The 25,452-nt window shown below is 39.0% G+C and overlaps 1 protein-coding gene across 6 annotated transcripts in view; it reads left to right on the forward strand.

The window, feature by feature from the left end:
• Positions 1-24,761, forward strand: part of LOC129762369 (lysophosphatidylcholine acyltransferase) — a 36,198-nt gene extending 11,437 nt beyond the window's left edge. The window contains exons 3-11 of one of the 6 annotated variants that reach the window (XR_008740602.1): positions 11,898-12,115; positions 21,188-21,455; positions 21,517-21,780; positions 21,849-22,002; positions 22,119-22,223; positions 23,725-23,860; positions 23,921-24,353; positions 24,415-24,488; positions 24,549-24,761. Coding sequence is in view for 3 of the 6 variants with exons in the window: in XM_055760593.1 (XP_055616568.1) it covers positions 11,898-12,115; positions 21,188-21,455; positions 21,517-21,780; positions 21,849-22,002; positions 22,119-22,223; positions 23,725-23,860; positions 23,921-24,009 (1,234 nt within the window). In the remaining 3 variants the exon portion in view is untranslated. Of the gene's footprint in view, positions 1-11,897; positions 12,116-20,454; positions 20,661-21,187; positions 21,456-21,516; positions 21,781-21,848; positions 22,003-22,118; positions 22,224-23,724; positions 23,861-23,920 lie in introns of all 6 variants that reach the window. The other 5 variants (XR_008740600.1, XR_008740601.1, XM_055760593.1 and 2 more) reach the window with 5 other exon arrangements.
• The last annotated feature ends 691 nt before the right edge of the window (positions 24,762-25,452 follow it).

Raw genomic sequence — 25,452 nt, forward strand, 5'->3', positions numbered from 1 at the left:
AATTTTACGTGAAAAGTAAATTTACACTGAATACTACTTTTACGCGACTAATGCGCTCGCGCAAAAAAAGTCGCGTAATTTCGAGAGAATTGTGTAAAAAAAGATTGCCGCTTCATCGACGCGCGCTCGTCACAACCTGGCAGATCGCGTAATTTTTTTTTTCCCTTGTTGGGTGTGAACCACTGCGTCCATTAGTTTGAACTATTGTGGTATGCCCCATTTTTTGTACTACGCTTCAAGCTTATCTACTGCTTATTGATGAAGAAGTAGACTGAAAGCTATAGCGAGATAGGTGCCAATCAGGAATAATTTTTGATAAAATTTATTGATAAAATTTTTGATAAAATTTATAGTCCTGATCGGCGACACAGACCAAACTTCCTTGGGCTCCAGAATAGCCTTATCAAGGTGTTGAAGTCTGCGTCTTGTTAGTGCTCCGCATTTGCAGAGCAAATGTTCCGAGGTTTCGCTTTCGGCATTACAAAAGCGACAAATATCATCTTGCACTAAACCTATGTTTTTGAGATGGTATTTACTCGGACAGTGTCCTGTTATAAGACCAGTGAATGTGCTGAAGTCTTTCTTATTAAGACTCAGCAATTGTTGAGTAATTTTAATACTCGGCGTGATAAATTTTTTTGACTGGTTGAGTTGTACAGCCATCCAGTTGGCCATTACTTCCCGGTCTTCCCATTTCTTCAGCTCACTCTTCAACACACATTCAGAAATTCCACAGAATGGTTCTGGACCAGTGAAGGGTGAGCTTGAGCCGCGTCTTGCGAGTTCATCTGCTTGTTCATTTCCCTCTATACCGCAATGGCCAGGAATCCAGTACAGTTGTACCGAACTTCTCTGACACAGTTGTCGTAAAAGGCAAATGCATTCCCAGACAATTTTTGAATAGCACTTGAAAGCATTGAGGGCTTTAAGTGCTGCTTGACTGTCTGAGAAGATACAAATGTTAGCATGTCTATAATTTCTTTTAAGGCAGACATTTATACATTCTATTATTGCAGCTACTTCTGCCTGGAACACTGTTGGCCAGTTCCCCATAGCTACAGAAATTTTTATTCTGGGACCATACACTCCAGCACCTGTTCTGTTACCCATTTTCGACCCATCGGTATAGAACAGGATTGAACCATTACGAACATCGGGACCACCCTCATCCCATACTGAACGAGAAAGTTCGATCACTGTGTATGGAATGTCATAATTGGTCCTTGGCTCCATCCAATCGCTGTTCATCTCTGAGGTTGGTCCAACGGGTAAGAGATTCAGGATGCTCAAATGACCAGTTTTGTCCCCGTCTAATTTTTTTTTATATCTTTTTAGCTTTAGAGCGCTTCTATTAGCCTCCAGCTGAACATGTTGACCCAAAGGTAACAAGTGAAGGATAGCCTCCAATGCCTTTGAGGGTGTGCTTCGCATTGCTCCTGTTACAGCAACGCATGCCAGTCGTTGGAGTTTGTTTAGCTTTTTTGTAGCTACAGTCTCCTTAGTCTTTGGCCACCATACTAATGAGGCATAGGTTATCCTAGGCCGCACAATTGCTGTATAGACCCACATAACCATTTTTGGTTTCAGGCCCCATGTTCTACCTATTATTTTAGAACATGCCCAAAGGGCAATGTTGGCCTTACTGATAATTGCATCTAAGTGTGCGTTCCAGTTTAGTTTAGCATCTAGGATTACGCCTAGATATTTCACTGAAACGCTGAATTTTATTTCCTCTCCTCCAAGATTTAGAGTCTGCAGATGCAGTTTCTTCTTTTTGGTGAAAGGAACTATTGTTGTTTTTGAGGGATTTATGCTCAGACCTTCTTTGATACACCATGATTGTGTAAGGTTTAAGGCCATCTGCATCCTGCTCGATATCACATCGTCGAATTTGCCACGTACCATTATGACTAAATCATCAGCAAAACCCACGGTTTCGAAACCATTCGCCTCCAAACTAATCAGAAGGTCGTCAACCACCAGTGACCAAAGTAGAGGTGATAGAACCCCTCCTTGTGGGCAACCTTTCGTTGCAATCACAAATGTCGATGACCCACCCAGCTCCGAGGTGATTTGTCTATTTGTGAGCATGCCTTTGATCCATTCGACTATGCAGTCATCGAAATGTCTTCTTCTCATAGCCTGTGCCATTGATACATAGGAAGCATTGTCGAAAGCCCCTTCGATATCAAGAAACGCACATAATGCAGTTTCTTTTGACGAAAGAGATTTTTCAATTTTAGTCACAAGCGTGTGTAACGCTGTGACTGTGGATTTGCCTGATTGATAGGCAAACTGGTATTTAGATAAAGGGCATTTGGACATGAATACAGACTTTATGTATTCATATAATACTTTTTCCATAGTTTTCAGCAGTATTGATGATAAACTAATTGGTCTGAATGATTTTGGGAGTGATTTATCATGTTTCCCAGCTTTTGGAATGAAGACCACTTTAACGAGTCTCCATGTGGAAGGAATGTGCTCTAGTATCAGACTTGCCTTAAAAATCTCGATTAGAGATGGAATCAGCTTAGATTCTCCTTTTTGAATCAGGGCTGGAAAAATTCCATCTGCACCTGCGGATTTGTACGGTTGAAAGGATCTCACCGCGCTTTCTACTCTGGCCCTCGTGAAAACCATTCCAGCAACTATCTTTGCGACATCCTTTGCACTTTGAGAATTCCTTCGAGAGCATTTCATGTCGCGGTTGTAGTTAGGATTGGTATCAGAATGAACCGATGTAGATCCCGGGAAGTGAGTTTTCATCAGTAAGTCTAATACTTCTGAGGGAGATTTTGTGAACGAACCGTCGTCCTTTTTGAGGGAACCTAGCCCGTTCGAGTGGTCTTTTGCAAGAGTCTTACTTAGTCTTGCAACGATTGGGGTACTTTCAATGCTTTCGCAGTTATTTACCCAAGATTTTCGTTTAGATCGTCTTAGTTCTCTATTATATTCGGTTAGGGCGCTCCTATATTGAGACCAATCCGAATTAATTTTAGCTCTGTTGAACAGCTTCCGCGCTGTTTTACGTAGCCGCTCGAGCCTTTTGTTCCACCATGGAACGTTTCTTGTCGAAGAAACTCTCTTAAGTGGACAAATACTGTTGTAGACAGAAACTATCGTATCATTTAATTCTTTTGAAGTTGATTCGAGCTGTTGAATCGACCTTATTCTTGTGTTAAGAGTTTCTGACTCGAGTTCAAGTGAATATCGTTCCCAGTTGGTTTTTCTTGGATCACGATATTCTCTCTGTACTGTCAAGCCACCATCCCATTCGAAGATAATGTGTCTGTGATCAGACAAAGACGCCTCTTCCGAAACGTGCCAGTTGTGTATTTTCGAAGAAATTACCGGACTGCACAGTGTTAGGTCCAGGACTTCTTGTCTGATAGCGTTTATAAACGTTGGTTCATTGCCTATATTGGCAATGTCAATGTTGTTTGAAGAGAGAAATTCTAAAAGACAGTCACCTCGACTGTTTATGTCAGTACTACCCCACAAAGTGTGATGAGCATTGGCATCACAGCCGATGATGAAGTCTTTTTTGATTTCTCTGCAATAATTTACGAACGCCGCAACCTCTTGGGGAGGTGCCTCAGGTACGTCACCAGGGAAATAAGCCGACGCAATTATTATGTCGGATCTTCCCTTGGCGGTTGGTATCTCAACTCTGATCGCGACGATGTCCCTTTGAATGAACTCTGTTATAGGAAAGCACTTAATATTTGCTTTTACTAGAACAGCAGTTCTTGGGGAGTCATGCTTGTCGTCGTAGAATAACTTGCATGAACCAGTATGAATACCAAGTATTCTTCCTTTGTGGACCCAAGGCTCTTGAATTAAAGCTAAATCCATAGCGTCTTCAATAAACCTCCTAGACAGCACACTAGATGCTGCTTTAGCGTGATGGAGATTTATTTGCAGAACCTTAGTGTTCTGCGTTATTTTCGACCGCTCGTTTTGTTCATTTGGATGTGGATTATTCATAGAAGTCCCACGAGTCTCGCGGTAAAGAAGGTCCACTGCATCAGTGACCGGCTTAATGCAGCAAGGGCAGACGATACTGTGGAGGGAGCCCTGGTGCTCCACAGGCTCCGTTAACGGCAAGGTTTAAAACCCCCCCTACCATTCATCCCTCGGCACGGGTCGCTTCACACCTTGGTTTAGGGGTTTATCCATTACTTCCTTTCCATAATAACCATGGATAACAGCTATTACAACCATCCTCCTTTTCTGGGGCTTTGGACCCACTGCTCTGGTTTCTCAATAATTTCAGGTTCTTATTCGGACATGCTATTATTGAGATCCGTCATTCGCAGGCGGAGCGTAATTTTAAGAAAATCGTGTAATTTCGAGAGAATCGCGTTCTAGAGTTTAAGCGATGAGAACAAAACGATAGTCGACGGCGTTTGGGTCAGAAAACATGAAGAAAAAGAGAACCTCGTGATCTAATTTCATTTCATTGCAAAGTCCTTGAACAAAGCCGACTTCAGAGCTCTACTTTCGAGGTGGTTAACAATTTTGATGATCCATTCCAGTATTTTCAGGAAAGCATTCGTCAGATTCTTACTGACATGTGCATATGAACATCAGATGAATAATGAGAGTTTTCCTCATTAGAATAGTGGTGTTAATAAATTCAGCGGATGGAAAATGTAGTCCCTCTGCACAGGCTTCACGGCCACCTGTCGGTCGCGAATTACCGGTTGGGATCTGCTCTGCACTATTTTTATTTGGAAAGCAGCGTCTATGTGGAGAAGTCAATCAGTCTTCACGACTTGAAGAACAACATAATTGCCGAGAATATATACAATTGTAGCCACCATCATATCGACGTTTGCAAATCGAATGGTGGTGGTGATCATTTGAGTGAAGTTAATTTTCACTTATAAGTGTAATCGATCCACGGTTCAAATAAAACGAATAACTTGATTATTAGAAGTGTTTTTATATGCGGTAATTTTCCCGCGTATGACCTGTACTTCGTATGTAAGTTTCCTTACATCACCATTCAGTTTATCCTCTTTGCTAGAAATTTATCGCGCCATCCATCTGATTCATTTCTCCCGTGTTTGCGCTCAAAGTAATTTTCAATTAGGTTCTTAAATGCTGCGTAGTAAGAAACAATGTCTGTCCCGTTGTAAACAACAGCGGCAGCAACGACGTATGACGTGATTCCTCCCGACAAAAACCTAAAGTGAGTGTCAACAATAACAACACGCAGAGGATTTCGGTATGACAAACCGCGGACCGATGGAACCAATACAGTGTTAATGGTGTTGGATTGATGAGACGCGACAATCGGCTGCCAACAACACGAAACGAAGCGCTTGGTCCAATCAGCGACTAAAGGTTGAACTTGAAATTCGATTTGGTGTAGACGACGGGTTTCGACGTTTGCTATCCTCAATCAGCAATTGGAAATGCGTCAACCTATGACTTAGAAAGCGAAAGAGACGATCGCTCATTATGTCATTGCGGTTACGGTCAAACATGGGGAAAAGAAACGGGTTTTTTTTGTGGGCCCAGTCCCATTGAACTTCGCATTCGCTCCAAATCATTTCCTGCTTCACCTAAGCCGGTTTTATAGGAGAGCAAAATGGGCAAAATCGAAGGCTGTTGACCCGACTCAAGCGACTAGCGTGTGACGCGAGTCCATCCGGTATGCTAATGGCGACATTGATGCCGAGATAATATGTGTTTACTGCGGAAGTTAGAACATTTTGATGGGGGAAATTGGTGCAATAGATAATTTGATGATTGTTCAATTAGGTCGTTGCATTATTTTGTTTTTTAAGATTCAATCAGATCGATAACAACGTGGAAAGAAAACTAGCCAGCTATCTGCCATTAGATTCTGACTGCGTCATTTTAAAACCAGTATTTGAAAACAGGTTTTGAATTCTCTTTGTTATAGTAATTCGCAAATTCGGCAAAACAGAAATAGACTGCCGAACTACTATTTCTACCACTTTGGCCTCGGTTGCGGTGCTTCCATTATTCAAAACCTTCAAGAAAGCACGCCGAATTGTTCGCGGAACTTCCTGCAAAAAAGAAGTATATTGTGGATGTCTATTGTCGTAGGTCTGGAGGCCACTCAACCCTGCATCTATGAGAGGTGAATTCAACGAAACAATAACAACAATTCCGCCTCTTTCTCCTCTTGTGATGCGGTTTTATCTGCGATCTTTCTCCTGTCCCATTAGTCTTTTCAGATTGGTGCATTTTCTCCATTCAATGTTTCCATCCAACGAAGTCTCATTCAAACGTCATACGCTGCGATGCTCTGGCGATGATTGTGTACTTTTCTATTTTAAATATACGTGAAATCCTTCGGCATCATTGTGCTGCAAAGCAGCTCTCTCACGGTTGGGTGGCGCAAGTCGATGACAAAACATAGAGCGCAAATTTGAGCTGTCATACTCTCGGTCGATCGGAGTTGCACTTTTGTTTTTCCTTTTTACTTAAAACTTTTTGTTTGAGTTGCTTTGAGTGCTTTTCGCGGTGGGATGTGTTTATAATTCGGCTAGATTAATCCGAGAGGATAAGTTAGTTGAATAAATTGATGAAAAGCAGGACGAACCTTCCATCAGTACTTCAATCGCTTCGCTTCTTTCTGGATGATGAACTTTGTAGCGACACTTACTAACAGGGGTTAGACTGACATTAGTAACGTTCCTTGTAGAACCAGAAAGCATGAGCGATACTTTGTGGAATTTTGTGTACTTACTTACTAGATTTATGTTCTGCACTTCTTCAGTTCCCAAGCGGCAGTGTCTTTTGATTATAACTCGCACGTTAGAGCAATTACAGTGGTTGTTGTTGGGATGAGGAGACATATAAATAAACAACAGCAATCCAAACATAAATAAGAATATTTATTCGTGAAAGGATGTTGAAGCATGTTGAATTGAGCAACGAGACAAGATACGTGTAAACACTGCTGTAGTGCTATTACATCATCCCAAGTCAGAATTTGCCTCTATTTTAAAGATGCCAACTCATTCCAAGTTTTTGGGGTTGAGTGAGATTGAATAATGCAATCAATTTGATTCAACCTTCCTGACAAACTTATTGTTGATTGACAAGAATAAAATTCAGGTTCGTTACTATCTTCGAAAAGTTATGCCAAATGCCGAATGACGTTCGTATTTAACGAATTGAAAACAAAAAAAAAAACGATTCCTTCATTACCCGCTCAATTATGAGGAACGTTAAGGTTTAAAATTCTGTTTCCAACTGCATCTCATTTTTTACGTGTGTATAGTCTTTTGAAAATTACTAAACATCTTGATGATGATGATGGCCCGCCTCATACCCCTACAAAGGTTTGAGCAGGACGATTTATCTTATAGATAATATTTATTTTCAAACATATCAAGAAGCCAGTATTATAAAAACAAAAACAAAGCGAACTGGCTCTGTTGCAGGCATTAATATATATCAATAGAACATTAAAAATAGGCATAAACTGCGAAAAAACAAACAATGGTCCTATCCATATTGACATTGACAAAGTCATAGTCTCAACTTCAGGCCCAAAGTTTTTTCCAAGGCATGTCAACAAAATTTCCAACCCGGGAAGATCCTTCACTGATTGGGAATTGAACCCAATATCCAAAAGTTTCAACTCAGAACATAAAAGAGATCTGCTACAATCAGAAATAATCGATACCACCATCTGGTGAAAGATAGTGTACGACAATTCTGAATGAGCTATCCCAATTCCAGTCTCCACTTCAGACCCTACATAAAATTTCATTGTGTGTCAGTTTACTGCCAGTGTTCATTATTAACATTAGTCCAGGCCCACCAAACGCGCACGAGGCTCAAACTTTCCTAGACAACGCTCGTTTTTCTTTTTTTTTTTTAATAATCTACAATACAATAAAAAAAGCATCATCATCATAAGTACGAACATGGCAGTTTGAGATACCTGTAAATTTTTTTTAAATTTCAATAATTAATAAACATAAAAAATTAACAAAAATTTTTCGAAACCCTGTTTATAAAACAGATTTAAAGTGGGAAATACACATTCGCTTAAACTCTGCCATTGTTGCCGCTCGTTTTATTTCCCTGGGCATCGAATTGAAAAAATGTATTCCTTTGTATAGCGACGAGTTCTGCGACCTACTGAATATAAAGTTAGGTGTTCTTGCATCATCCGCGTTTCTAGTATTGTATCTATGAACATCACTTCCTCTTTCAATTCGATCACACAAATATCGAGGCAGCATACCGTTTAAAATTTTAAAGATGAACACCATTGTCAAATAGTAAATTCTTTGCTTCACAGATAGCCACTGTAGCGCGTCCAACATCAAATTAGAGGAAGTGTATCTACTACATCTTAAAATCAAACGCATAATTTTATTTTGTAAACGCTGCAATCTCGTTAATTGTGTATTGTTTGCAAGGAATAGGATCGACGAGCAAAAGTCTATGTGCGGTGAGATCAATGATTTATACAGTTTAATTTTACTGTTCACCGTCAGTTTTTTTTTCAAACGACACAAAACGCCGTACTTCTTGGCAATCTTCTTGATGACATTATTAATGTGAGACTTGAAAGTTAAATTGTCATCAATGATAACTCCTAGGTATTTGATTACATTCACGCGTTCTAATGTCTCACCAGCTATTTCAAAATTTACGTCAATACTGCTGAAGAAATTAGCATGTATTTTGTTTTGCCAACATTCAATTTCAATTGTTTGAATTTAAGCCACTGAGCCAGAGAATGCAAATCTTCGTTTATGTGTCCCTCGGTTTCCTTTATATTCTTAGCTGCGATGAACAGAACAGTATCATCCACGAACAAATTAATGTCACAATATCGTAAAACCCGTCGCAGATCATTTATATATAAAAATGGCCCTAAGACACTTCCCTGTGGCACCCCGAGTGAGTTGCCGATGGGATCGGAAATAGAATCATTAAAACGAGTCTTTTGAGTTCTGTCGAACAAATAGCTTTCGAACCATTTATACGACATTCCTACAATTCCATTGCGCTCCAATGTTTGTAACAATAAGGGCCTAGAAATTGTTTCAAAAGCGCGTTTAAGATCCAGAAATACCGCTCATATATTCTCTTTCGCCTCGATATTCTCTTTCCATTTTGCTAACACCAGATTCAGAGCGGTTTCACAAGAGTTTCGCTCTCGATATCCCGACTGTTTCGGTATTAGCAAATTGTTGTTATCTACAAAATGCATCAGCTGGACTTCTATTTGGCATCAAACACTTATTACGATGTTTTTTTTTATGTGCGAAAAATTGAGCTTTTGAACTAACCTTAAAGTGAAGTTTTCAATGACGTAGTTCTTCCTCATAATTAAAATATATTAAAATTTAATTGAATATGTGAAATCTGCCACCTTAAGACAAGAATTTGGACATGAAATCCAAAATTGTTGATATTTAGAACCCGTTTGTACATAAACTTGAACTGGTTTGTTTTTTATTTGGATCAGCATTAGCAATATTAATGCTTTTGTTCTATTACTTACAAGCATTATATGGTAGAACTCAACGCGCTTATAATGCTTTCATTTGTTTTCATTTCTTTTTCATTAATGTTGATATACATTAACAATAACAAAAAAGCCTGACATGAACTGGCTGACATGCATTACAATTTCGGATATACTGTCATTTGGCATTAAAGATGCTGTATTAGTTCCATAATAGGACTATATGTTAAACTCATGGTTAACTCATGGGGTATTCAGAATGCTACACTCTTACGGATAAAAAAGGGGTCTTGACTTTTTCGATTATGATTAAACATAGATGGTTCGAGTAAAATCGAAAAATTCTTTCGCAGTGTTTCATTTTTCAATGGAAAATACACTAAATACACTAAACAAACATACGTGTCATTGGACCCAGTAAGTAAAAGTTTCATGCTGATGGAAACATTATTGAGAGTTAATATACAATTTGAAGTTTGTGATTCATTACACAGCAATTCTAGAAAAAAGAAAAAAAAGAATCTATTGAAGAAAAATGGTTTGTTCTGCCAATACGCTTATTTGAAAATGTGTAACTTTTGAACTGCATAACCGATTCATGATTACTTGAGTGCAAATGAAAGGTACCGTCGATGGGGGTGACAATGGGTGAGATTGATAAATATTGCAAATACAGGGTTTTCCAACTTTAAATTTCGAAAGTGAATTGAAATAAAACAGACTTAGAATTCGAATTTCGATGAAAATTTTATTTCAAATTAAAGTTTGGTTTATGCCATTATGTGTGAAATACAACATCATTCAAATGTCCACCTAGGGCTTCCTCGCACACCTTGATCCGGCACAGGTAATTTTCGATGACATTTCGGCACATATGGGGCGGTATCTCGGTCATAACTTCACGAATGTTGTCTTTCAAATGTTCGAGAGTTTGCGGAGAGTTGGCGTAGACACGGTCTTTCGCATAACCCCACAAAAAAAAGTCTAGCGGGTTTCTTGGATTTTCATTTTTCATCAATGACTGTGTTCTACTAGTCAAGTCATTTCGTTTGATACCCATATTGATGGAGTTCTGAGGGAACATGTAATCCGCCATTTTGTAGCGGCCGCCATCTTGGATATGCAGTTTTCGTAAATAACTGTGTTCTATCCATCAACCCTTTCATTTGATACCCATATGAAAGCCCATATGATACACATTTGAAAGTATATATTTATGGAGTCATCTTGTAGTGATCATCTTGTGAAAAAACAATAAATAATTGAATTAATAAAACAAACTTTTGTACCAAACGTGTTTCCACTTAGTCCCGCTACTTATGACCCACCCCTTAATAAGTTCTACAATAATTAATAAATAATTTCTCTCAAAGAATTGCAAAAAAAACATGTGTCCGTGTTTAAAAACAAAAGTGTCCGTGAAATGTGAAATTTCTAATTTTGAACAAATATAACATGATTTTGTGGAATTATGTGATTCATAGCTTAGATGAAGGCCTCCTAATTCTATAGGAACGCTAATTTTTCATGCTCTGATATGTCAATATTTTTTTGTAGTTCAAGCTATATTCGTAAGCGCTTAAGCATCCGGATTTCGAAGCATTACTATAATTCAGAATTAAAATGTTGGAAAAAATGGACTGTTTTGTCAATACGTGAATTGAAATAAAACACACTTAGAATTAGGAAAATGTTTCTAAGATCATAAATTGGAAAGTAATCGAGGAACGAGTTAACATTATCGGTCAACAAGTAATAAGTAATGAAACAAGTAATGAAAACAAATTCATGTTAATGACCTCACGTGATATCGACTGTAATTAATATGTTTAACATTGAAGTAGTCGCTATAGAGACTGTCCCAGAAAGAATGGAGGCTCCCTGTTTTTAGTAAAAATAAAACAAAAAAAAATAGAAATTCAATTTTTATTAGATATATGTTAAATTAAGCTAGTACAACAGTTCACTGTTTTCAATTTCTATGATATATAAATAATTGTAAATTTGTTGTACATTATTACTCATTAGAGTAGGTTGGTCTGTCACTCTTTGAAAGTGCGTATACGTATTCCACATTTTAACATCTGTAGAACAAGTAGGCTAAAAATTCCGCGAGAAACGGTACATACCCTGAAAGATCTGATGTTTGTATTAGTTTACTACCAGGACTTCGACAAATATACAAAACCAGAATATGCAATAAGGAAATAGAAACCAACCGTCTAATGGTAATCAGAAATTAGTATACCATATGTAGAAGCCATATGCCATTTTGGAATCGAGTTTTAGTCCACTAATCTAACAGTAGTATTGATATATCCTATATTTAGCACGCCCATATAATACTCGCATATATAGTTATTGCCAGTTAACATCTGCTCGAAACCCTGCCAAACCATTTGCTCCATTATTCTAGACAGCTACGCCACCTAACCGCGCTAGTGATGCGAATGCTGTTCGTGTTCGGTTCGTTCCACTTCATCCGGACGAAGGGCGAGCGGGCCTCGCCCAAGGACGCCCCGGTCATCTGCGTGGCTCCCCACACCGCGTTTTACGACTCGTTGTGTGTGGTTCTGTTTGGACCCTCGGCGGTGGTTGCCAAGATCGAGACCGCCTCGTTACCGTTTTTCGGAAGTAGGTTTTAACTAAATATGTTTTTTTTTGCCATTTCTTCGGAACGGACAGATATACGCGATGGATCGATCGAGTTATAGCGGGCAATTTTAGGTTTGACAACGGTAGTCGCTCGTGTTAGTTGCGAAAACATATTACTGTAAATACAATTAAATTCTATTTTGTACATAAAATGATTGTAATTGGTGAGTGCGTGTGTGATTAATCGGTTTCGTATGTGTCTTTATTTCTATTTTTGAATGTGTGTAATGGAAAAAAGATTCGTTGACGATTTTTATTACCATAACAGTGACTAAGATGACTAAGACTAATTGAACTAAAACAAGCGATAACTATACCCAATTTGACATATAATAAGTGTTATAGATAAAAGAGCAAAATCTTAGTTTTTTTTTTATTTAACACGTTGTGTGCCACGGTTTTATAGCGAATCTATGGAAATTTTTAAACGTATTAGAGCCATCATTTCTCATCCTATTGGAAGGTATTTCTGTTCGAAAGGGAATGCTTATAAGCTTATATGAATCACCGGTGACTGACGCTGCCTGAGCGATAACTCGGTGTGTCAGTCACCGGTACCTGACGTGGCAATCAACGTGTTAAATTTAAAAAAGGTCAAAAGCTGTTCATATTGGTTTTGGCCGAGGGCATCTTCGATGAAAAGAGTTCGACAAGTGACAAGTCACAATCGAGGTTATCGTGATAGCTGCTGAAAGGCACAGACAGTAGACTCGTGTGAAGAACGTCCTTCAGAATTGCACCGAACCGAAATGACCCTCATCACTATTCCGACATACCCATATATCAGCAAACATCTTGAGTTATAAGAAGAAGAGTTTTAGACTCGGCGAATCGCCGAGGAGTGTACATGGGCCATTTGTTTCATTCTGCTACGCTCTGGAATTTTGCCTCCGGTATTTCTGATTTATTTCACTTCCGTTTCTATGCTTTCTTCCCGCTTTCTGTGTTCCACCTCAACCACGCTTAAGTTGTGCTACAGCTACTCGGCGAAATAGAACTTAGTTACGTTGCGGAAAAATGTACGTGTTTATCACTGACATTGTGTGGTGTTTTTCCACAACATCTGCCTGCGGGTCTGTCGTGTGCGGTGTTGTGCTCCGTTGCAGATATATCGTAGGCTATCCACTATCGAAGGTCTACATATTTCGAGTTCAAATGTGATGGTGCTGCTCTTTCTTCAGACCGTTTCCGTCACGTGCCACGTGCGAGAAGGTGTTTAGACATAACGCTACAGTTCTAGAACTACATGATGTTTGTATTCGTATGTATTTTTGCTTGAAGAGAATTAGATTAGTTTCAAGTTTAATTCGTTTAAATCGTCCCACAAAATGAACAACGACTTGATTAATATTTTACATTTGTGACGCTTAACAGTGATGCTTTCATTGTGAAGTACCTAAACTTTATATTCAATCACACTCATTTATCGAGAACTCCACTTAGCTTGAGAATCTTCCATTCAGGCTAATCCGTGTCTTTAGATTTAGAATCTAACATGTTGTCTTTTACAATCATGAGATTGAGAAACGTGTGAAATTTGAACTATTCATACTTTGTGATCATAGTACTGGTTTGATAAACGATTTATACATAGTGCAGTTCTAGGAATTGTTCGGATATGTTAGAGTTTGTTAGGCCTCGAGGCATTTTTGGAGAAAAAAAAACTCCTTATACTTTTTCGTTATGCCTCTTTCTTTCCCCAGACCACTGTTGAGTCATGTCCAGAAAGGAACTAGGTCCGATAGTAATTTTCATCTTCATTTTTTCTGTTCCTTTCTTTTCTGTTGTTCTCGGGTTCCACGCTGAGGATCGCTTTACTTATTCCTCTGACGCCCTTATGTGTACATCATTCGCCGTTTTCTACCAGGATTAAGCCGAAGGGAATCGTATCTGTAAAAACACGTACTGTTTCAGACGAAATTGAGATAAATTGAGATTAACTACTTCCTTCGATTGCGATGCATCTCCAGAGCCGCAACTCAAGTAGGGCCTCCATATATCAGTATTGAAGACAATACATTAACCAGAAAGCGCCTTTCGTGGAGATTACTGAGAATCTGATGCCACCAGTAAGCTGAACGTCGTCTCATTTCCTCGCCATGGTATCTTCGCAAAAATAGCTAATAGCTAAAAATTTCTTTAGTTTTTCGGGAAGATATCGCAATCTGCGCGAAGTGTTTTGACATATTCTCTGTCGAAAGTCTCCGTTTTACGGTCTCCGAAAAAAAAAACTTTCCGTACCTACCTTCAACATCTAATGGAACCATCATTTTCACATTCCAGCATCTCATACGGAGAGTGTGGCTTACCTAACGTGTGACACAACCTTCTCCACATTCCAGAACAGAGGGTATAACCAATAGAAGGCAGACTTTCAGTGCCTGTTCTCCAAACCGTGTGGCCCATATAAGACTTAACTGACTTCTTCACGCTCCACCACATCTTACCCCTGTTATACCTCTGCCTAATCAAATATATACGGGAATTGATACAAGCAGTGGGACCTCGTGTTCACAAACCCATCATTCAAGCTCAGCCCTTAATATTCTAACCTACTAGGGTTGTTAGTGTACCACTGCCGAGGTATGACCACCGATACCAATGCACAATGGTCCCGGAGATGCATTTAAGTGGAAATTAGCATCTAGAGCTCGACAGTTATTCTCTAGACAAAAACTGTCTTCGACAAAGTTGTTGCATATGATAGAGCGCTTATTTTGATGATGTCAAAAATAGGGTGACCAACATTTACGATGAAATAAAAAATATAACTTTCTTATATTTAGAGATAGAGGCAAATATAGTTCGACAATGTTGTAGTCCCAGTTATTTGAGACGCCTTTGTAGAACAAAGTTTGTCTCTATCTCTTCTTCTTCTTTTCGGCTTTAAGACGGTTTAAATTTTCAGTTCATTCTCCGCTAATTTCTCTATCTCTTAAAATAATCGATATAGCGCCTTTTTTCTATGTTACGTTACGGTTACCATGAAAAAAAACTATTTTTTCGTTCTAACTTTTATATTTCAAATTCTACATGCAAACTGTCTTCGAAAGACTTTTAGAGCTTACTAAGACAAACACTTTTCGAACTTGTTCGACAGTTCGCAGAACTTGTCAATATCTCAACTTCACTCAAAGTTATTGATATTTCTTCTAAAAAAATACGCTCTCTTCAATTGTTTGTCATTCTCAAACGTAAACAAAGTTTATTGGCGGCATTTGAAAGAGCATATTTCACTCTACATGATGTGTGATTTTCAAAACTATGTTATTTTTCGTGTTTGAGTATATTAAAAAATGAAATCAGGAGTTTTTGGGTAAAAAATCATCAATAACTTTCAGTAGGATCAAGATATGGACAAGTTCTGCATCGCAAAATGTTGGTATCGATAAGCTCTAAAAGTCGTACGAAGACAGTTTTAATGTAGAATTTGAAATATTCTTAATCCTGCTCAAAGTTGTTGATGAGTTTTCATCCAAAAACTCATGATTTCAATTTTAATTTACTCAAACACAAAAAATAACATAGTTTTGAAAATCACATATTACATAGAGTGAAATCTGTTCTTTCAAATTCTGTCAACAAACATTTTTTATGCTTGCCCCAGAATGACAAACAAATGAAAAGAGCGTGTTTTTCGGGAAGAAATATCAATAACTTTGAGTAAAGTTGAGATATTAACAAGTTCTGCATCGAAAAATGTTTGTATTAAAGGGTGTGTCACATCAAATTGCGTCACGGAAAAAACGCTGTAGAAATTTAATTTTTAGGAATTATATCTTCAGCTTTCGCTTATAATCAGATAAGAGTGTATTGATCACGTTGGTTATGCTTCACTGTCAAATTTTTGTCACCGTAAATTTGGAAAAATGTCGTCGAACGAAAAAGAGCGTCGTGAATTAATCCTGTGCACTCATTTCGAGAATCCGGAGTTGTCACATCGGGACATCGGTAAGATGCTGGCAATCGTCCAATCCACGGTCAGCAGAGTACTAAAACGATACTTCGAGAACCTAACCATCGACCGGAGGGTGAAGAACGGCAAAAATGGATGCTCCGTCAGTGAAAAAGATCACAAGCGCGTAGTTAAGCAGTTTAGACGTGATCCGAGAAGTTCGGTCCGGGATGTCGCCAATAAGCTGAATTTGTCAAGTTCATTCGTCCAGCGGACCAAGCAGCGGGAGGGCCTGCGTACATACAATGTTCAGAAGGCTCCTAACCGCGACGAAAGGCAAAACATGGTGGGGAAGACGCGAGCCCGGAAGCTGTACACCGAAATGCTGACGAAGCCGCATTGCCTGGTAATGGACGACGAAACCTACGTCAAAGCGGACTTCCGTCAGCTGCCGGGCCTGTTGTTCTTCTCCTTAGAGGACAAATTCAGCGTTCCGGAGGAGATTCGCAAGCAGAAACTATCCAAGTTTGCCAAAAAGTACATGGTGTGGCAAGCGATCTGCTCTTGCGGAAAGCGGTGCGCCCCTTCGTGATGACCGGCACGGTAAACGGGCAGGTTTACCTTAAGGAGTGCCTACAGAAGCGCTTACTACCATTATTGAAGCAGCACGAGGGCCCGACCATCTTCTGGCCGGATCTCGCTTCGTGCCAACGGGGTCGCCTTCGTGCCAAAGGAAATGAACCCACCCAACGCGCCGGAGCTTCGCCCAATAGAGAAATATTGGGCGATTATGAAGCAGGCCCTCCGGAAGAACCCAAAAGTTGTCAAATCGGAGGCGGACTTCAAGAGAAAATTGATTTCTGTTCAAAAAAAAAAACTACAACCTGACGTTGTACAGAACCTTATGGACGGTGTAAAGAGGAAGGTGCGAGCATACGGGCTTGGGCTCGAAGTATGAATAAAAAGAAAATGCCAAAAGTTGTTTAATAGTTTTTATTTTACTGTCTAAAATTTTCAAAAGGATCGGTCTACTGGGCGAATTTCTACAGCGTTTTTTCCGTGATGCAATTTGATGTGACACACCCTTTAGTATGCTCTAAAAGTCTTTCGAAAACAGTTTGCATGTGGAATTTGAAATATAAAAGTTAGAACAAAAAAAAACTGTTTTTTTCAGGGTGACCCTTACGTAACTTAGAAAAAGGCGCTATATCGGTTATTTTAAAAGATAGAGCAAAACGCCGTTCTAAAAAAATGTCTCAAATAATTGGAGCTACAACATTGTCGAACTATGTTTACCTCTATCTATAAAGATAAGAAAGTTAGATTTTTTATTTCATCGACAATTTTGGTCACCCTATTTCTGACAACATAGAAACCAGCGCTCTATCATGAGTAACAACTTTGTCTAAGGGTGGGTTTGGACTAGTGATATATTCATGTGAAAAAATATGATGAGATTTATAGAAATTGCATCAACCGTTTACACTAGCGTGAACTTCTATAATGAATTATTCACATTTTCGGTGAATTTATTCACCTGAAGTAGAACTGCATCCAACTTTAGTAATTTCTCACCAGTGAGAAATTCACAAGCGTTTACATATGCTGAATTTATTCAAGTTATATATACCTCGAATATGTGTATCATATTTATTCTCACCCGTTTACACATATTTTCACGTGAACAAATCCATCTATAGCTATAGATCTCCCTAATGTAAACCCGCCATAAGACAGTTTTTGTCTAGAGGATAACTATCAAGCTCCAAATGCTAATTTCCACTTAAATGCATCTCCTGGACCATTGTGCAATGGAACTTGCTTTACGTACTGAGTACTGGGTGGTCCTCTTCCGAAGCCGGTGTAGATTTCTATCAATAGTCACGAGTGTAATGTTGTACTCATACATTGAGGCGCAGAATGAATTATTGAAATAAGAGATAGAAGCCTACTTCTTGACTAAGGAGCCTCTCTTGTTTGTTTGTTTTTATGTGTATTCTTTTTTCTTCCTTCTTACGTATTTCCTATCATTTGATACAACGTATCTCCACCTAGTCTTGAGCTGGTCTGTATCGAAAATTGGGGTTATGTTTTGACTCCAAGGCTGCTCATTTCTAGACTTGCGATCGACAATAGAGTTCCTCAATGATACGGGTTTAAGTAAAACACATGCTCACACGGAGCAACTGTGCTCGGACACTTCGTATCCAGGCTGACGAGTCGATGAACGCTACGCATCTGTACGAAACCATCAAAACACAGATGGGCAAAGGATGGGATTTACTATAATGGTACTCGATGTGTAGACCTGGTTTGGCAATATTCGAAACTCGTTGTATACATATTTTCCTCGTCGTTTTGAACGTTTGGTGTGTAGGATATTCTGTTTTCGTTCTTATAAATGTTTTTGAGTCCTTTTTTTTTGGGTCGATCTCCGCTCGATTTATCAAATTGTTTATCGTGATGTCATAGTTATTTTTGCAATAATGCAAGAGTTGATACAATCTTTCATGGTGACCGTGTTCATGGCTCTAGATAATCAACAACGTGACATCTAGAACCTAGTATCTTTCAAAGTTCCACATAGGTTTCAAGTGAGCATAAACGAGAAGAATCCTGCACGCGTAGATATTCAGCACCGAGCAACATTGCAAACCGTGAAACTATACCGATAGGAGCTACGGTAGCAAACCAATCTCTTTCCGGAATCCAAGAGAAGAGTGTTTGGAAACGTTTACAGGAACCTCGTAGCAACTATCAAGATATGAGAAAGACGAGCTAGTTTGGTAGTAGTGGTGCATCGCTAAAATCTCAAGAGGTTACATTTTTGTAACGAGTTCGTCCTTCGCCGTTGCTCGTCTGCCCTCTATCGTGGATGATTCGCAACACTTTCCGTTCTCTGAGGGCCTTCATGTTCCTTTTTGACTTTTTTTTGTAAATGAGGCAGATGACTCACTCTTCAGATAGTTTCTCCTCTTCCCAACCTTGAAAACAGCTCATTACGCACTAGTCATTGCTTCTTTTCCAATTTTGTAGGGCTTGCCAAGCAATCTGTCCTTGCAGGTGATTTAGCATTTCAATTTCCCGCTAGATTCTGTGGAGGTCGGGCTAGAATCCGGCCATTTGCTACTGACTTTACTTTTACTTGACGCATCGTCAATTCAGGTGTTTATCGAAGCGCTGCTTCCATCTGTCAACCATTTATCTTTCATTCGTGATCAGGCTCCCCTCTAAATCGTTGCATACATCGACTTGCGGTACACAACCTCTGTGGGTTTGGTTGATCTTATTAATCAGATACGAATGTATTAAAAGATTTCAAGTCTTCGTTATAAAAAAGAAGAAATCATGCTAACGAATCTTAAATCCGTATGTAAATAGTTTATACCGGCAGTCATCTATGGGCATGAAAGATAGCCGATACTCTCCAAAGAATTTGATTTTCGTACGTCTGCAGAGATGAGCTACAAATGGGTGCAAATGCAGTCGGAAGCAATAAACTGAAGGCGATCAGCATTCGTCAGTTCAGTGCATTTCATCTTCGATTAAATTTTTCGCTGATCCCCGTTGACTTCACACTCAGTTTTGATGGTATCTTTAACCATTGAAGATTTCAATTGATAATCAAGACCCTGAGAACCGTTGGCAGCTTGAATGTGATGTGAATCACGGTTCACATTCTGCTTCTCTTTGGTAGGAAAATAGATCACATTACATTCACATTGTTCGCAAGTTATTCTTGTGAATCTGTCTTGCTCTGGTTTGCAAGTGTTGCAAAAGTCATGTGAGTATTATGGTTCGTTGCTTTATGGTTTATTAACGCCTTAGCTTAAATTTTTGGCTTTTATTTGGCTGTAATTGGTTGCAATCATCGAGTAATTTTTGAAAAAAAAAATGGTTGGGGAATTATGTTTCAGTAGCCTATACCGCAGAGTATTTTGCATAAGTCACACTCACATTTTCTAAAAAGTACGACGAATAAAAACCACGAAGAACTTCTATTCCGATATCCTTTATTTTAAGAGTATATGTTTAATAATTAGCATCATCACCTCCCAATTCCGGCACCGCTGTACATAGAAACTTCATCTGACCATACAATCATCTTTTCTATGCAATTCCATGCTATCCCACATATGCTTCTCAGTTATAGTCCACATCAAACCGAATGTTTGCATAATTTGAATCAACGTTTTCTCTGTTCTTATACTTTCATCTCTCTTTTATTTTTGCTGCGTGCTATCTCCATCCCACCGAAAATCAATTTAACCGCATCCAACAACCATCTGCACAACCATCCGACTCATACGCAACCTTGAACGCTACACCAACCTCCATTGGACCTGACCGTAATCTGGACACGGACCATACTGAACCAAAAATCAAAAAACCCACACACACAAACGCATACACGATTCTTCAGACGTATGAAGCGGCTGCTCAGCAAGTGCGCCGTTCTGATGTATTCGTTCGCCGGCCTCGGGATCTCGATCCGAGGGCGGAAGGCCCGCCGGGCAGACGCACCGGTGCTGGTGGTTTCCCCCCACAGTTCCTTCCTGGATGCCGTCATCATCTATCTGACCGATCTGAGCAGTCCGCTGGTACGAAACGCGGATGCCAATCTGGGAAGTAAGTGAACCTCTATCATCATTCAGTGAGAACAAAAGTAAGAGGAACTTTGGTCCCTAGTTCTATCCCCGTATTTCATAACAGTGTTCATATTTGTGAATATGACTTGCAATGATGTGTAGCAGTTTTGCGTTTTCTACTGGTTTTAGCTTGTGATTTTTGTGTACTTTAATGCCATGAACATACTGCCATCGCTAACCAACTCTTGTTTGGATTTACAAATCAGTCGAAATAATTTTGCGATTTAGGATATCACTTAGGTAACTTATATTGCTAAATTTCTCTACGAGAAATTGTCCGTTGAAAGTGTTATCGAAATAGAGTAGAAATACGTTTCGTGAGACACCCGTCGACCTTTTTTTCGTCTTTTCAAAGTTAATGTATGTAATCGGTATCCGTTCCGTAATTTGCTAAAATTGCCCGCTAGATTTATCCATTCGATTGTTACAAATGTACCCAATTATGTCTCTTTACTGACATTTATCTTGCTCCGTCCCCGAACTTTTCGAACGCTCCCACTCGACCAGAACTGATTGATTACGCCCAGCCCATTTACGTGTGTCGCGAGGATCCAAACTCGCGGCAATCCACCATCAAAGAGATAATCGAACGGGCCAACTCGAAAGAAGACTGGCCACAGATACTGATCTTTCCCGAGGGCACCTGCACCAACCGTACCTCGCTGATCCAATTTAAACCGGGTGCGTTCTACCCGGGTGTTCCTATCCAGCCGGTGCTGGTGCGCTATCCGAATAAAGTGGACACCGTGACGTGGACCTGGGAAGGACCAGACGCGTAAGTATCGAACAAAAATGTTTGTTAACTCACAATCATCACACTATCCTTCCTATCACAGACTCCAGCTGTTGTGGCGAACGTTGACCCAGTTCCACACCTTCTGCGAGATTGAATTCCTGCCGGTGTATTACCCGAACGAGGAGGAGAAACGCGACCCGAAGCTGTACGCACGGAATGTGCGAAATCTGATGGCCCACGAGTTGGGCATTCCCATCTCCGATTACACCTTCGATGACTGCAAGCTGATGACATTCGTGAAGAATGTCAACATGCCGTACGCAGCGTTCATCGCCGATATCGAGAAGCTACGGAAGGCTCTAGGGTATGGCGAGAATTGACCTGAGCGCTTGGTCGGATTGTGCTAAATTTGTGGTTTTGGGTCTTTTGTAGGTTACATAAACGCAACGTTGAAGAGCAGTTAGTGGCAACGGAGGCCAAGTTTACAGAGGAAACCAGTTACTTAACGATGGAGGAGTTCGCACGACGGTTGGATATTTCCGTCGATGAGGAATCCACGAAGAAACTGTTCCGAATATTTGTGAAGGTGAGTGGATTGGTATGCCCACTCCAGTTTGATCAGATTCTACCTAGTTTATGATGAAGTATTGATTTGATTTACAAATCTAGCAAAAATGATTTGAATTGAGATGTTTGTTTCAGCCTGATCGTATGAACGTGATAGACATCAGAGAGTATCTTTTGCTTTCATTATTCCTAATTACCTTATACTCACCAAAATTGAACTATGCCAAATCATTGTTCCAGGTAAAAGCCTTGCTCTGTCCTCAAACGTAAATTCTGTTGACGGACCTCGCACCACCAACTCGACCAGATGTTGGCATGACACTCTCAGAACTCAATGAAACTTTCTGGGCGTGAAGACCTTACCTAATTTAGCAACTTGGCATACTTCGTTTTCCGAAAATTTATCTAGACTAACATATGGAAAGGGCTAAATATTTTCATTTTTAATACAATTTTTCTACTCGAAAATGGTAAGTCCTACAAAAAAAAAGTTTTTTTTTGAAACTCTACACTGAAAAAAATCGATTTCAAAAACTAAAAGTCCATTTTCTCAAAATGGTCATCTCAGATTTTGATATAATGGAAGATAAATTGTAGATTAATATGTGCCCTACAACTCTTCCATACATCGCAACTTGTGCATATTTTAGGCAAAAAAGTTTTCCCAACAAAAACTTTTCCAAGATTTTTTCTTGAAAATTTTCAATTTTTTTATACAGCTATAGAAAAAATCAATAACAGGTAGAAATGGATGGATGGTGACCCTTGGGTGCTAACGTACAGTTTTCAACTTGTTTTTATAGTCAAATACAATACGTTTCAATTCAGAGAACAACGACAGCTCTCATACAATAGCCATCTGCCAAAAATCTCTTGATCGGTCGTTCTGGTATCGAATTGTTGTAGATTTAGGTATCTATTGAGAGTCACTGTAAATCACTGTAGATATGATAATAATCTATCGAATGTATAGATACCTAAAGGATGAATAAAATTACTGCAATTGTTTGAAAATTATCAGTCATGGCCGGCAACAAATGTAAAGTGACGGAAAAGAAATAGCATTATTTCGTTTCCGCCTAATCATCAGAATTCAACAAAGAATAGTGTGACATTATTTAGCAACATGAATCAAGCCGTGATGTCCAGGATATGCAAGGATCGCAAATGCAGTGCTGGTATTAACAACCCCAAGTGTAACCGTAATAAACTACGTCGGTCCATTTCTACCTGTTATTCATTTTTTCTATAGCTGTACAAACAAAAAAAATATAAAATTTTCAAGAGAAAATCTTGAAAAAGTTTTTGTTAGGAAAACTTTTTTGCCTTAAATATGCACAAGATGCGATGTATGGAAGAGTTGTAGGGCACATATGTATCTACAATTTATCTACCATTTGAACAAAAACTGAGATGACTATTTTGAGAAAATCGACTTTTTGAAATCAATTTTATTCAGTGTAGCATTACAAAAATAATTTTTCAGTATTTTTTTAAATATTGAATTATTTTCCTCAAACTCTTCCATAGATCACTTTTTTTTGTGGGACTTATCATTTTCGCGTAAAAAAAATTTATAAAAAAAATGACCAAAAATGTTTAGCCCTTTCCATATATATTATATCTTCAGGCCCAGAAAGTTTCATTAAGTTCTGAGAGGGTTATGCCAATCCCATAGACGAGTTGGCGCGAAATCCGTCAATTGCAATAATCTATTCACACATTTATGTTCCCTTTCTAGCTGTACGGAAACCGCGGAAAAGTGTCGCGAGAATCCTTCTACAGCACGCTGAAACATCTAGTCAAAATAAATGCTCAAGAGACCGACGCCATGTTCATGACGATAGATAGTCAAAACCTGGGAGAGATCACGTTCGGTAAGCGCTATTGCCCTCACTTTGAATTTTGCATTCAGACGTTGATTATCTTTTTTGCAGATCAATTCACTGCAGCGTTGGACAAGTACCCGGCCCTGCAGAGGAAGCTGCAGAAAAATAACGATCCAAACAACCTAAGACTCACCTAATCTCCCTAGCCTGTAGAGTGCCCCGAGTGGTCTGTGTCCATAGTGTTGAGTAATAATATTTTGTATGGTTCGGAGGGAACCCACAATATTTGAATGCGAAACATCCAGCAGAGTAGAATGAGAGATAGTTACTTAAACGTTTTTTTTTATTTATTAGATTCGACGCTAGGCTACGAAACGATGCAAATGGGTATTGACCGTTGAATAAGTATCCTTCTGGCTAGTTATTGTTATAACTCCTGAAATGAAATCGCGTAGAAACACAAATGACTGAGTGCTTACAACTATATACTATATTCAACTGTGGACTGGAAAACAAACATAAGATATTAACATCTCATTAGGTGTGTGTTACTTATCATTTTTGGACTCTGTGTTACGTTTGTAAATATGTCTCGTGTTTAGGAAACATCAGAGTCCTTCTCTTAGAGTATATGAATGGAAACTTATTTGATTGGATAGAGGTGACGTTACGAACGGTATGACTATTTTGATATTAAAGTTTTATATAGGTTGAACATTAAATGTTTAATATTTAGCATGGGATGAGTATTTAATGGAAGGCTTTAACGAAAGTTTTGATGGCGATGGTGTCTCTGATGACGGGTATTATATTTGTGCAGGAAAGTCGATCCGCTCAACTCATGTAATGGTTTATGTAAATGAATCACACAAATGTATTTATTTTCTAAATTTAGAAAAAAGGCGAAAAAATGAATGCATTGAATGGTGAAATCTTTTTAGAATTGTAATCAATGATTGTCTCAATTTTTTGTATACATTTTAGAGAAATTCCCTGATTAAGTTAAGTTTGGAAGAAATTACATACAAGTGTACAGTCAAGGTAACATTAAACGCTTACGAACAACTGATTCTAGCTAGAAACTTCAAATTTGAGGTGTATCGGTACTTCGAATGTAAATTTTCAATCCACGACAACGAAACGTAAAAGAACAAGCATTGCTATCTGACAAGTTTCCATAAGAATTCCTATGGAGCAATCCTTGACTTTCCATTCGGTTACCAACTTGTTGAATGAGAAGTTGTCAGGTCATGACATTAATCACAGAACCTCATGTTTGGTCATCTCTAGAGGCAAATGAACTACAAAGTTTGAAGTCTCTTGAGCTTGAGCTTGGGTAGACTGTGCACCTCGTAGTAGCTTTCCGTGACTGACCTGAACCAACGAAATTGCATAGAGAACACACCGAATGACGCTTGGGAGTAGCAAATGTGCAAGTTTCGGTGGATCGAACTTTAAATAGTCAACGACGCCGGCCACGTTCTAATCACGAATTCGTTTCTAAAACTGAATCAGTGCCAAACTTACTGCAATAAAAAACGTTTTCAGTTTCACGAATGCGGTGGTTTGTTGCTGAGACGTTTGTTGGTGTGTGCAGAGATGCTAACCTTCCTGATTTTTCAGGATTACCCAGACTTTTT

The sequence above is a fragment of the Toxorhynchites rutilus genome, chromosome 1, assembly GCF_029784135.1.
Source record: "Toxorhynchites rutilus septentrionalis strain SRP chromosome 1, ASM2978413v1, whole genome shotgun sequence".
Taxonomy (NCBI): domain Eukaryota; kingdom Metazoa; phylum Arthropoda; class Insecta; order Diptera; family Culicidae; genus Toxorhynchites; species Toxorhynchites rutilus.